Here is a 13,096-nt window from a genome sequence, read left to right as displayed (position 1 = left end):
AGACGCGGCGTGAACGAACGCTGTTATTGGTTGATAGTATCAGATTCTGTGGTATCAACACCAGTTTTCGCGGGAAGAAAGTGTGTGTAACTCGGCCTAAAACTTTAACAATGTTAACGGTGCACGCACCAGTTCTTCCGCGACAGTGGTCCATGGTAGTCCGCGACAAAAAAGGGACGAAAGGGTTCCGAGGGTCTGGGTTTGAGTTCAGATTTCTCAAAATGTGCTTCGAACTGACAGTAAATACTAACATGGCTGAAAAGCGTATGAATTGGTGTGTTTTGGATGGAAATTGCGTTTCGATCCGAGCCTTACTTCCGGATATCCATACGCGTTGAAGGTAAACTGCCCCTTTGACCCAGATTGACCTTTGTTGCGTTCTTTTGGCCGTATTGCATTACCTCGCCCGTCGGGTTATTGTGAAAATTACAGTGGTAGGATTTTCTTTATAATGGGCTTGATTATACCTTGGAGTTTTCTCTTTCTAACACTAACAGTCATTTTTGTGTCAAAAAATTGTGTGATGTGTTTAGTTCCACGGGAAAATGCCAAATTTTGCGCCTCATTTTTGACGGAAAAATACTTTTTCCCTCTTATATGTACTAAAATTACAAAGGTTGAAGAAACCGAAACTCGGGTTTTCTTGTAGCTAGAGAGATATCCTTCATTCCCATTCACAGTTGTTTTGGCTCAGAAGTATTTCCTGGAAGAGACGGTCGCTAGACTTGGGGGTGTGCAAACTTGAATTGAGACCCAAAATAAACTAGGGGGTGCCCCCTTTAAAGGAGATCTACTGGAAAAAATTGCAGCAAAGAAAGCCAACAAATTGCATTTTCCCCATAAGAGTGTGTCCCCCGACCCAACCGTAGCGAAAAAGATTCTGATTTCAAGAGTTTTGATATGATTATACGATGTCATATAATGAGCTGATTTGTCCCCCTCCCCATGCCCCCCCCCTCGAACACGGCCATACAGACTTCAAAGTGCGTATGCTGAACATCAATGACGTAACATTTACCCAAATATCGTTTTTTACATTGCCCTACCACTGGGGCACTGGAATATTGCATATTTACGTTTAATAGTGGCTTCTTCGTCAAGTAGGAGACGTTTTTCAATGAAAAAAGGCCCTGATGACATCATTCTCGTACTTTCCTGCCCAATCCAGTGTCAAGTTCGCTGTCGCGCTAGTTTACAACATTCAGGCAAAAAAGTCATACAAATCAGAAGGTACATCCCTAGGCTTATTTATCGCACCGAGACCGACACCAATCTGTACAGCCTTTTCTCAGCAGATGCCCTGTTATGCCTTCATAGCTGTCAGAAGTGCAGCTCAGACCCCCACCCTAACCAAAGGTAACTCATTTAACTGCGTTTTTCTACAAAACAAAATGAATCTGGGCCGCGGAAACACTTGGGCAAGTAGGCTAGCTCTATTCTCTATCGGTTAACACCAAAAATAAGAATTTTAACTGCTAGCCATAGAAGTACGGAACTTAAAACGGCACCGTTCTCACTTGAAAAGATAGGCTAGTGAAAGTCATTGTGACGTCATGAAGTCAACTACGTTCTAGGCGGTATGTAGCGTCTATTCCGGTCAGAAATAGAAGAAAAGTCTACTCTATCGCAAGTGTGCCCCACTGATATTCCTTTCAACGGCAAGACTTGTTCATTCAGCGTGAATTCACGGACAAAATTATCTTCAAGTGGGAGCTACCATTGTGATGTAATTGCTATTATGCGCCTTGAATGGTACCAAGGCCCAGAAGGGCAAAATCAGCATTCCGAAACGGCAACTTTCAACCACCTGTAACTCAAGAACGAAAAGTCGCAAACAAGTCAAACTTCGCATGCTGATAGGGGATACCTTGTTAAAGTCATATATGATATCAATTATGATTTGCATATATTAACGGTGCACGCACCAGTTCTTCCGCGACAGTGGTCCATGGTAGTCCGCGACAAAAAAGGGATGAAAGGGTTCCGAGGGTCTGGGTTCAGATTTCTCAAAATGTGCTTCGAACTGACAGTAAATACTAACATGGCTGAAAAGCGTATGAATTGGTGTGTTTTGGGTGGAAATTGCGTTTCGATCCGAGCCTTACTTCCGGATATCCATACGCATTGAAGGTAAACTGCCCCTTTGACCCAGACTGACCATTGTTGCGTTCTTTTGGCTGTGTTGCATTAACTCGCGCGTCGGGTTATTGTGAAAATCACAGTGGTAGGATTTTCTTTATAATGGGCTTGATTATACCTTGGAGTTTTCTCTTTCTAACACTAACAGTAATTTTTGTGTCAAAAAATTGTGTGATGTGTTTAGTTCCACGGGAAAATGCCAAATTTTGCGCCTCATTTTTGACGGAAAAATACTTTTTCCCTCTTATATGTACTAAAATTACAAAGGTTGAAGAAACCGAAACTTGGGTTTTCTTGTAGCTAGAGAGATATCCTTCATTCCCATTCACAGTTGTTTTGGTTCAAAAGTATTTCCTGGAAGAGACGGTCAATAGACTTGGGGGTGTGCAAACTCGAATTGAGACCCAAAATAAACTAGGGGGTGCCCCCTTAACCAAAAAATACGGAAAGCCTGGTAACTACCGGAGTATTTCGGAAGTTTTTTTTTGTGTGGCTATAACTGGCGGTGAACTGGGGAAAACAACACAAAAAACGTCAGCCAGATGCGACTGGCCAGAATTGTAGTGGGGAGCGCACGACGCTGATTTTCTCTCGGCCCACGAACCACTGGCAACCACCGCGCCTCCGTTTGTCTGCTATAAAGCCACCTTGGGGTTGTCACCTGTCGCCGGCGGGAGATAGAAATGGCCTGAATCGACTTTGCCTCAAACTTCCGCTTCTTTTCCGGAGATCTTTGCAAAAGTTCAAGCCCTGTCTATATCTTTTCTCCTTTTTGTCCGTCAAGGTTTGCAGATTGGTTTTGAATTTTTTCCGTAGCACGCAGCAAAGTTCCGTAAATTGTAGATTGAAGAAACGGCAAAACTGGCGCTGGCTAGAGCCCTGATGCAACACCATAGTCAGTACAGTCCATTAGCTGCATTTTTACATCCTCAAAGTGATTACTGTCTCCCAATGAAATTGCTAGCTTTCACACTGCTGTCCAATCGCTATAGACAATTTTGTACTGACCCTGCCTCTTTCCTGACAGCCATAAACAGTTTCACCCAGGCACTGCCTTCAGCTGTCTCCTCTGTGTCCATTGGGGCATCTAGACAAAATAAGGATAGAGATATACCTTCAGAATCTCATTAACATAACTTCTTTGATACATAAAACACCGTACTGTTTTTTGTCCATGCATTTGTTTGTGTTGGTGTGTGTCTCTTGTTATCTAAATGTTGTAGAAAGACAGGATGTGAGGCAGGAGTATGGCCTCCCCAACCTTCTCCAGACCATGGTTGGGAGTTGGTCATGTGCAAGGTCACCTGTGCTTGGCAGTTGGTCGGCGAGGTTGCCTACAAGTCTTTAAATGTAGTTTGCTTCTGCCAAGACTGTAAATTTTGAAAATCAAAGTCACATTCTGCTTGGATGTGATCAGAGGAGCAAACTCGAGCTGAAAACGTAGGTATTGTTTTTGGTCAGGGTGTTTGTTTGTTAGTGTAATTGGTGTGTGTCCATTGTTATTTGAGCATTGTAGAGTGACAGGATGTGAGGTGGAAGATGGTGTGTCCACACACTGGCAGGATGGGAAGGTTGGCTTGGCCTGGGTACAAAGTTGGTCCCACAGGCTGGCAGGAAAAATGAATACTGTATCGACAAAACAAATTGGACAGAATTACAGTAGCGATAAATTCACAACGATGAAGAAAGCAAGAAATCTGTAAAACTTCGTCTATCTCACCTGCAGAGCTGAAATTTGCCGCCAGCAGGATCTGGACCAGGTGAGTAGCTGTGATCAGGTGCAGCAGGTGTTTGTCGTTCAGAGCTAAGCCCCTTATGGTGCCACCTGCAGCAGTGTTCTCATCACAGTACAGGCTGGGGAAGGTCACGTGCAGGAACACCTGCAAGCACAAAATGTTTTGTTTGTTTGTTTGTTTGTTTGAGGCATCATATATTAATGAAAACTGAATGCACCTGTCAACAAAACTACAAACAACATAGAACTAGTCAACAGCATAATGTCAATGAGCTAAAGCAAACTGTAAGATTTGCAAAATTTGTAAAGAAGAAATACTGTATAATATAGTCATGATGCAGATGGAATTGATAGACTAAGGAATGGACAATTGACCAATCTGATAGCCTTACCTCTGTCATAATGCAAAAATTTAACAGACATGAAGCCACTTACTCTCATTGGTCGAACCGCTAACTGCCATGCTATCATTGGCCTAACTACAGTTTGTACTACTTGTGACTGACAGTTAGGATGGGTCTATTGTGAGTCTGCAGTTACCTACCAGTGTGAAGAACATGTCCACGTCCAGTATACAGGGGACGTTCTTCATAGGCTCTTGGGGCAGTAATGCTGAAACAGGCCATATTGAAGTAATGATTAAGCAGGTATCTCACTGGACTGTACCAAATTGCGTGAGGAAATTGCGCCAACTTGGCCAATTTTCCATTGCGGTCACACTAACATGCGGTACACAGGTAAAACATTTGGCCTCTACAAGCAAAATGGCTGCGTCCGGAAAGTCACATTCTCCGTTTCGGCTTAGGATTAGAGACAAGATAACTTTACTGGAAATTGCAGTGTTGCCACTGAATCAAAAACTAATGTACAATCATTATGATTACAATTCATCAAAAAGAGATTTGCAGTGATTTGCACGATCTTGTGCCCATATTTGTGCCGTTTTTACATTTGCAATTTTTTTTAATTCTAAAAAATTTCCGGCAACCTCTCATACAATGTATACTTGAGATAAATTGTAGTCAACAGTACACTGTGTTCTTTTGTAAGAAATGTATTGTACAGTACCTGACAACAGCCTCAGCGCACTCTTGCTGATAGTCTGTGGATCGGAGAGACTTCCACTGACAGTCACCACCCTCACTAGAGCTGTTATACAGTCAGCCTGTACAATACAGAACATCACTGAGTATACAGAACATAACAAGCACAATAGAAAGAGTGAAACAAGTGAAGTTACTAATGCAACGAAAAGAAATATGACAGAAGAAAAATGCCTACATTATGCATTATGTATAAACTTGTGGACAAAACAAGTTCCAAGTTAGTAATTACATGTAGTATCAGAAAAGAACAAGAAATAGTTATGCCTTCAAGTGCCAGAGTTATCAACCCAGGATTGATGTGCTTAAAAAAGTGTTTTTCCAAGACCTATCTTAGAGTGGAACTAGTTGCCACAGGTACATACAGTAGGGTCATCCTCACTAGGTATTTGCAGTTGAAACAACTCTATAGTACCACAGTGATACACCGGAAATGTATATTCACAGTGTCATAAATTTGAAGTGGAGAGATTACCCAGAACATGAAACCATGGCGAACATTAAAAAATTTACACTAACTACAGTAACTACAGTTACATGTCACTTATTTACCTGTCTGGAGGAAAGGGAACCAAAGAGAGGTTTGCCTTGATCCCGAAGCAGCCATTCTGAAAAAAAAACACACCGAAAAAACAGCGTGTTTACAACAAATGACCATAATAATCCATGAAAAACAAAACTTCTTCACACAACCAAAGAGTTAATACTCATCCGATGTTTCAGTGACCTGTCTGTCACCTTCTTCGTGGCAATATTGACTGGTTCTACTTTTTATTTGCACTGTTAACGTTGCCCCCCGCAGTGTGAAGAATGCGGTCCCAAACATGACATGAGTTTACATGTACTGTATACGGTTCATGACTGGAGTTAGATTATCTGACCCATTTTTCTGATCTGATCTGCGTTAGTCACACTGCAGCAGTGTCAACTTCACCTCATTTGCATATCAATTAATAGTTTTTGGTTTGAATACTGGTAATCTACAAATCTCATCCAGTCATAGATGAAAGGTAGTGGATACTACCTGAAACGTCTAACCGTATCCAAAATCTATCCAGTTGTTTGAGGACCAGTTTTCTTGTGTATAAACTCTTTGGTTGTAATTACAAATAACTTTGTTATCCCGTGATTTACAGACTGTAAATTACAGTAGAGTAAAAAAGCATGTTATCATTGCACAGAATGCAGCCAACGCCATTTCAAAGATGAAGAAGAGTTTCTGATGTGTACCTAGTGTTCGTATGGTGTAGGCACATGTTCCCCATGCTGTGATGGGAACCCTGTCATCATCATCATTGGGATCCAGCCCCAGACCAAACTGTGGAACAGAGACATAAAAACTGTTCAGAAAAACTTGCAGGTGACCTAAAAAAACTTTAGGTTGAGATACCTTTGGTGGGATAACATGTAGCTGCCCTTTCCAGTTGTATCCACCATCAAAGTTCTTTCAGCAGTGAAATACAGTACAGAAATCATTTTTCTTTAAACAGTGAAAATACGTAGGGATTAATACTACAATTTCTCTCAACTGTTTTTTTTTCAATACAATATCAGCCAAGCAAGTCAGTATTGTTACAGTCCTTAACTGCATTATGTGCTGGTAATTACTGCAGGATAGAACTAGACAAGGCAGCTCCAGAGCCAAGCCTGTGTTTCTACTAGTACACAAGTACAATGTAAAGCACCTGTCAAACATTCAGGACTTTGCTCCCAACCACTCCCCAACCAAGGTCCGCGCTGGGCTAGGAGTAGCCTGAAATCTTATTCTAGCTCCAATTTGTTCCTCTGATCACATGCAAGCAGAATATGACTTTGGTTTTTCAAACTTTATAGTCGGCTGGCACAGACAACTTCTAAAAACTGGTAGGCAACCTCACTGATCAACTCCAAACCATAGATGGCCTTGCTCATGACTAACTCCCAACCAGGGTCTAGAGAAGGTCAGGAGGTCGCTTAACCATCATACACCCCAACATTTTTGTGACTAAAATGACCGAACGGGTCAAACAGACCCCATTACGTTTTGTTCTGTAATATCTTTTTTTAAACATTTTTTCTGTGATCATTGTAACGTTGGGTAACCTAAATTCGGGATTTTTCCGATAATGGTTGACTGAAATCAATCTAGCAGAACAATAAACCATCCTTTTTTTCTATTATTCTGTCAGTATCATGTACTATCTTTGCACTAATCATATATATGGTAGATTTTGTCTCTAGTCGTGCTGGCACCATAATATTTCAACTTGAAACTACCGTGCGCCGCACGCACAATTACGGTGCTGTCGGACAGGGGGGCACATTAATTCGGGAGAGAAGATTCGTCTTGAATATCTTACCGCTAATCACATTTTAAACAGCAGCTATTCGTTCCATCCTTGGCTTGAGGAGAGTGCTATGGATATAGACGTGTCCAAGTAAAAACAATACACGAAAAAACGGCCGTACCGCACACATCAGGCCTACGGGAACAACCCGTGTGTTGAGTCGGTAGAACTTCACTCAAAGTCGGCCCATCGTCATCATCGGGCAACGTGTAACGTTACATTATTAATGGAAAGTTAGCTGGATGCCGTAGCAATGGTAATACTACTATGTCCATGTGTTCCTTGTTGTGTTAGGAGCAAACTTTGAGGAAAATATCTTCCTCAGTCCACTATCACACGCAGCATTTAGACAAAAAAGTGTTCCTCACAAACCTTTGTCGTCTGCTTGACAACACGATTCTGGTTAACAATATGGCGGCGGGAAAATACACGTGCCGTAGGTTGTAGCAACAGAGAGGAGTTTTGATGATTAATCACACTTAGAATCCAGTTGCAGGTTAGCAAAAGAGATTGTAATAAGTTGTCTTGTAAATAATTGTGTTTAGCAGGAAGCGGATGTGACATTTTTCTTATAAACCAGCCGACAACCATGTTGTGTACTTCTCCCACGAAGCCCCCAGACTCTGTCAATAAGGGACGGAGAGTTTTTGACGTCGCCAACTTCTAATGCATGGTTATCGAAGCTTTTCAGCCAGTGTTCTGAATACGTTAGTCTATCTGCTTGCATTGCTGGCGTTATAACTGATTTTGCATCTAGCACATATCCCTAAATACGCCGTTTTCGAAAAATCCCGAATTTAAGTACCCCGCGAATTTATGTTACCCAACGTTACATACATTGCTTTGTCAATATAAGAGGGATATTTTGATAATCCTGCTCATTATCATAATTAATGTAAAAAGATCAGATTGAAGGACCATATTTTGCACTAACTTGATCACCTATAATTTTGCCCCTTACTTTTCTACAAAGCAAAATGACAACAACCTGCATACTATTGAAGTACTTATGCTCCAAAGAATACATATAGAGGACAACAACAAAATTCTATGTTTTGAAAAATGCACATTTTGCTAGGACGCCACTTGGACTCAACAAAAACTTTTCTGTATACTTTCCACATCATTGTGCCAACCTCCGTAACAAAATTAGGAGAGGTTATAGACCATGTATACTGACAAAGCCACAGAAGGAATTTTTTTCCGATCAAAAATGTTCAAATGGCACTTCAAAATATATGTCTGGGGTCCAAACACTTGGGGTGTATGAGGGTTAAGCTTAACATGCTGCAGACCCAACAGAGTCAGTCTTCGGAAGTATAGCTAGCAACGATCAGGTAAGCAGAGTACATTGTATGTGGCAGCTGAATCACTTGCCTTGGTAGGAAGGGGCGGGTCATGCAGCATGTTCTGTTTTAGAAGAAGAAGCACACAACAATGGCATGGTGAAACATCCGACAATCATACTGGCATTGGGTGGTGAGTTGAAATCAATCTATCGCGGGGTTTACACATTTGTGGCCAACATAAAACTACTTGCGTCACAGTGGGTGATGAACTGAATTTGCATCAGTGCGTACTCGTACACAATCAAATGCGTTCCAATGTTGGTGGAAAATTATCACCCCCTGTGATGCAAGCAGTTGTTGTAGTGCACAGAAGTGTAACCTTGTCCATTAGGATTAGTGTAAATTCCACAGCCCATGACATACTTTCCCAGCTGCAAATCTTGGCTAAATGATGGGTTGGGTTAAGACATGCTAAAGAGAACATTCTAGGATAACGCAATCTACCACAGGGGCCAAGTCTTAAAGTAGTAAATCAAAGTAGTTGGCATCACAATTTTCAAAGCCAAACAACAACTGGCAATAGCTCAATTATCATACATTAGGGCTGCTTTGCCTTCAAACACAACATACTCCTAATTACACAAGAAATAAGTGTTACCGTGTAGGTTGCTCTGGAGAAAAGCTTCATCATTTCCTTCACACTGTCAGAGTAAGGGGCTTGAGCACTGCAAAGAACATCACAAAGACTTCATATCAAGAGACAATGTGTGATCTGTTAGTCAATGCCTGATTGTCGTGTCTCTTCCATTACAAAGGAAAAAAGAGTTCCACGACCTCATATCTCCATGAACAATTCTATTCATGCAAATGACTTACACATTTGCATAATATATGCTTGGTCATAAAGACCTTTATGTAACTTACACATGTTGCAATATTGACAGTCCTATAATTTTCCAATTACATGAATTAAGGTGTTTTGCATTAATTATGCAAATTAGGAATTTATTTGCATAATTGGTTTCTGTTGATGCTCCACTTTCCATAAGGTCTCGGACCGGAGTTTTTTTGCGATTTCGTATGTAGGCCGACACCCTCAGGTCGACGGGCTACAATTCCGCAGAGAAAAGTAGGACGGAAAATGTAATCACATGGTCGAAAAGCGGTTTTCTGCTGTTTTCCGATGTATTTATCGGTTTTGTCCGTTGTCCCTTTATTTTGGGTAGAAACCATAGTAAAATGTAAATTTGGCACCCGAAAATTATCATTTTTTTACACTTTTTTGATCGAACCTGCTCGGAAAAAACGAGTTTTCCTGGGGTCACGGCATATATGCTGAGAAAGCTTAGTAAATGGTGTCTCTGAAAAATGAAAAAAATAAAAAAGTCATGTGATAACTTTTTCGCAATCTCCGATGACGCAAATTCGGTGAAAATGCATTAAAAACGATGCTATTTGGGTCATCAGGCGAGAAAACCGCATCACCGTTGCCGCGGACTAATACAAAAAAGGCTTCGATAGCGAACCAACTGCACCGCGCCCAAAAATACTACAACTCACGGGCTTTTCAGAAGATTCAAAATATTCATGCACAGCTTAAACCATCACCAAGCAATCTCGGGCAGAAATCAGGGTGACGACCACGCACATCCGGCAGATTACCGGGTCATGACCCAACCCCCGGTCACAATTGAACTCCGACCCGGAACCTTAAGAAACATATTGTTTCTTAAAATTTGTTCAAAATTTTCAGAAAAGTTATATCTACCATATATCCAAATTTGGCTTATCTGCGATGATTACTTTTCCCGCAGCAGGGGTTAAAAGTCATGTGAAAAACACTGTGTTTTGAGGCTATCTTGCCAACGTACAGGCCTTAACAACGTTACAGTAGGGAAATGGATAAAAACATCATTTTTCAGGACATCGCTTTTCAAAAAACAGGTAAAACGGGATGGAGAGCCTGCTCATGCCCTTGGCTTGGAAATTATGCGGACTTTCCGTCGTTTCGGTGCTGCATATTGGCAGAAAAGCCTCTTTAAGAGTTGGCGTCGGTGACGTCACGCAGTGACGTCATGGTTCTCGAGGAAAACAGCAGGGGGTCGCGTTTTAAGTTCGTAGCTTTTAACTGAAACGAAGAATATGTCAAATTTTGGTATAGACTGGTAGACCACAGGTTGCACATTCCGAATCAAACGCGTCCGACATCAAACTCTTCACTATTTCGCCGTAAAGGCCCCTTAAGCAGCACAATGCTCCCCAAATGTGTAAAAGAATGCATTCTGACACAGTCCAAAGCGCAACATGGAGCAGATCATCAGAGCTGGAAGTGGGCAGTTTAAATAAGTGCGGCCGAGATGTGTAGCGCGCCTAGTAGGCTATCACTTCACACCATCAAAAGAAGAAAAGATCGCGACGTTAAGGAGCGACGAACCAAAAGTCAGAAAACCAAGTCTCGCCTTAAGAAGGCTTAAAGCACTTAGATTTTAGCTTAATTCACCCATTTAAGTCATCATCAAGGCGGGGCATCGCGAAAATCATACCGAATGTCAAGTTTGGACATGGGCTTCCATCAAATGACGTAGTCAGTGAATTCCTTTTAAAAACGGTTTGGCGGCCAGAAATGATTAGAGATGGCCGTATTGGAGGTTGGGGGGGGGGGGGGGGGCACATGGGGGAGGGGGGCGCCAAGCACCTGTCCATGGATATATCGAATTTAAAAGAGAAAAAAGGGCAAACTTCGTTTTTTTTTCCAAACAAACTTACAGAATATGATAAAAGCTTTCGAATGCGTCGAAATAAGGTCGTCTATGACGTCATCGACGTAGCCGCTGCCGTCCTTTTAAGGTCTCGGACCGGAGTTTTTTTGCGATTTCGTATGTAGGCCGACACCCTCAGGTCGACGGGCTACAATTCCGCAGAGAAAAGTAGGACGGAAAATGTAATCACATGGTCGAAAAGCGGTTTTCTGCTGTTTTCCGATGTATTTATCGGTTTTGTCCGTTGTCCCTTTATTTTGGGTAGAAACCATAGTAAAATGTAAATTTGGCACCCGAAAATTATCATTTTTTTAACACTTTTTTGATCGAACCTGCTCGGAAAAAACGAGTTTTCCTGGGGTCACGGCATATATGCTGAGAAAGCTTAGTAAATGGTGTCTCTGAAAAATGAAAAAAATAAAAAAGTCATGTGATAACTTTTTCGCAATCTCCGATGACGCAAATTCGGTGAAAATGCATTAAAAACGATGCTATTTGGGTCATCAGGCGAGAAAACCGCATCACCGTTGCCGCGGACTAATACAAAAAAGGCTTCGATAGCGAACCAACTGCACCGCGCCCAAAAATACTACAACTCACGGGCTTTTCAGAAGATTCAAAATATTCATGCACAGCTTAAACCATCACCAAGCAATCTCGGGCAGAAATCAGGGTGACGACCACGCACATCCGGCAGATTACCGGGTCATGACCCAACCCCCGGTCACAATTGAACTCCGACCCGGAACCATAAACTACATGTTACATGTATTTGAGTCTGATAATGGAAAACACTACAAATATAGATGTTCCTCATTAGCTATGCAAACATAATCACAACTAGAAAGGCAACATTTGCGAGCAAATACAGCATGTTTAGCCATACTCCTCGCCATGCAAAAAATGGACTCTCCCAAAATAACAATGGACCATTCTAAAATACTTGCACTAAAAAAATGAATCACCCCAGTCCAAAATTGAGTCTTCCAGTAGCACCTCAACACAATATGGACCAGTCCACAACCATATCCACTAATTGATTAACAAATACACTTCTGCTAAAAAATGGACTTTTTCATAATCATTCCAGCTCAAAATTGAAAGAAATAATTAAAGAATCTCCCCTTGCAAGAATGGGATATTCCGTGCCATTTCCATGTAAACCAGTCGAAAAATATCCGCTGAAAATTACACTCTTGCGCATAATCAACCCAGTTCAAAATTGAATTAAAAAAGATCAACCCCTGGGAAGAATGAAGTTTTCCATAGTATACATATGAAGATTTGACAGGAGACGAAGGAAATGACCAAAAACAACATATTTGAGTCAATTCAAAGTCACCGAGAGGGTTTTAATATAATATTTGTAATATGTTTGAACTATTTTGATTAAAAGAATGTCTAAGTCACAATAGTTCTAATTAAAAGTGTTCAAACAATTAGAATTGAAACTTATAACATGTTTGAACTTATTTCACATACGTTGGAAACATTTCGAACTTAACTACACAAAAATCTCTTTATTTAGAACAGTTTCAAACCATCTATCCAAATGTTTCAATGTTCGAACAATTTGTAACAAAAGATTTTCACAATTGCCCTCATAAACGAAGGTGCTAAGTCCTCCTGTGTGTTTCTGCCTATTTTCGGTGGCCGCGCTAGACCACCAGCGGATTTGTTTTGACGGAGCGTCACCCGCGCGCGACGATGTACACTGTTCGGCACCGCTAATATCCGGCATTTT

At 41.3% G+C, this 13,096-nt stretch overlaps 1 protein-coding gene across 1 annotated transcript in view; it reads right to left on the bottom strand.

Annotated features, from left to right (window-relative positions):
• Positions 1–13,096, bottom strand: part of LOC136432233 (E3 ubiquitin-protein ligase UBR2-like) — a 141,016-nt gene that overhangs the window by 12,963 nt on the left and 114,957 nt on the right. The window contains exons 41-48 of the mRNA XM_066423300.1: positions 9,252–9,318; positions 8,682–8,714; positions 6,208–6,295; positions 5,530–5,585; positions 4,943–5,039; positions 4,419–4,486; positions 3,860–4,019; positions 3,148–3,226 (exon numbers count right to left, since the gene is read on the bottom strand). Of these exons, the coding sequence (XP_066279397.1) occupies positions 3,148–3,226; positions 3,860–4,019; positions 4,419–4,486; positions 4,943–5,039; positions 5,530–5,585; positions 6,208–6,295; positions 8,682–8,714; positions 9,252–9,318 (648 nt within the window). The remainder of the gene's footprint in view (positions 1–3,147; positions 3,227–3,859; positions 4,020–4,418; positions 4,487–4,942; positions 5,040–5,529; positions 5,586–6,207; positions 6,296–8,681; positions 8,715–9,251; positions 9,319–13,096) is intronic.

The sequence above is a fragment of the Branchiostoma lanceolatum genome, chromosome 4 (assembly GCF_035083965.1).
Source record: "Branchiostoma lanceolatum isolate klBraLanc5 chromosome 4, klBraLanc5.hap2, whole genome shotgun sequence".
NCBI classification, from domain to species: domain Eukaryota; kingdom Metazoa; phylum Chordata; class Leptocardii; order Amphioxiformes; family Branchiostomatidae; genus Branchiostoma; species Branchiostoma lanceolatum.
This window is presented reverse-complemented; position numbering and strand designations above follow the sequence as displayed.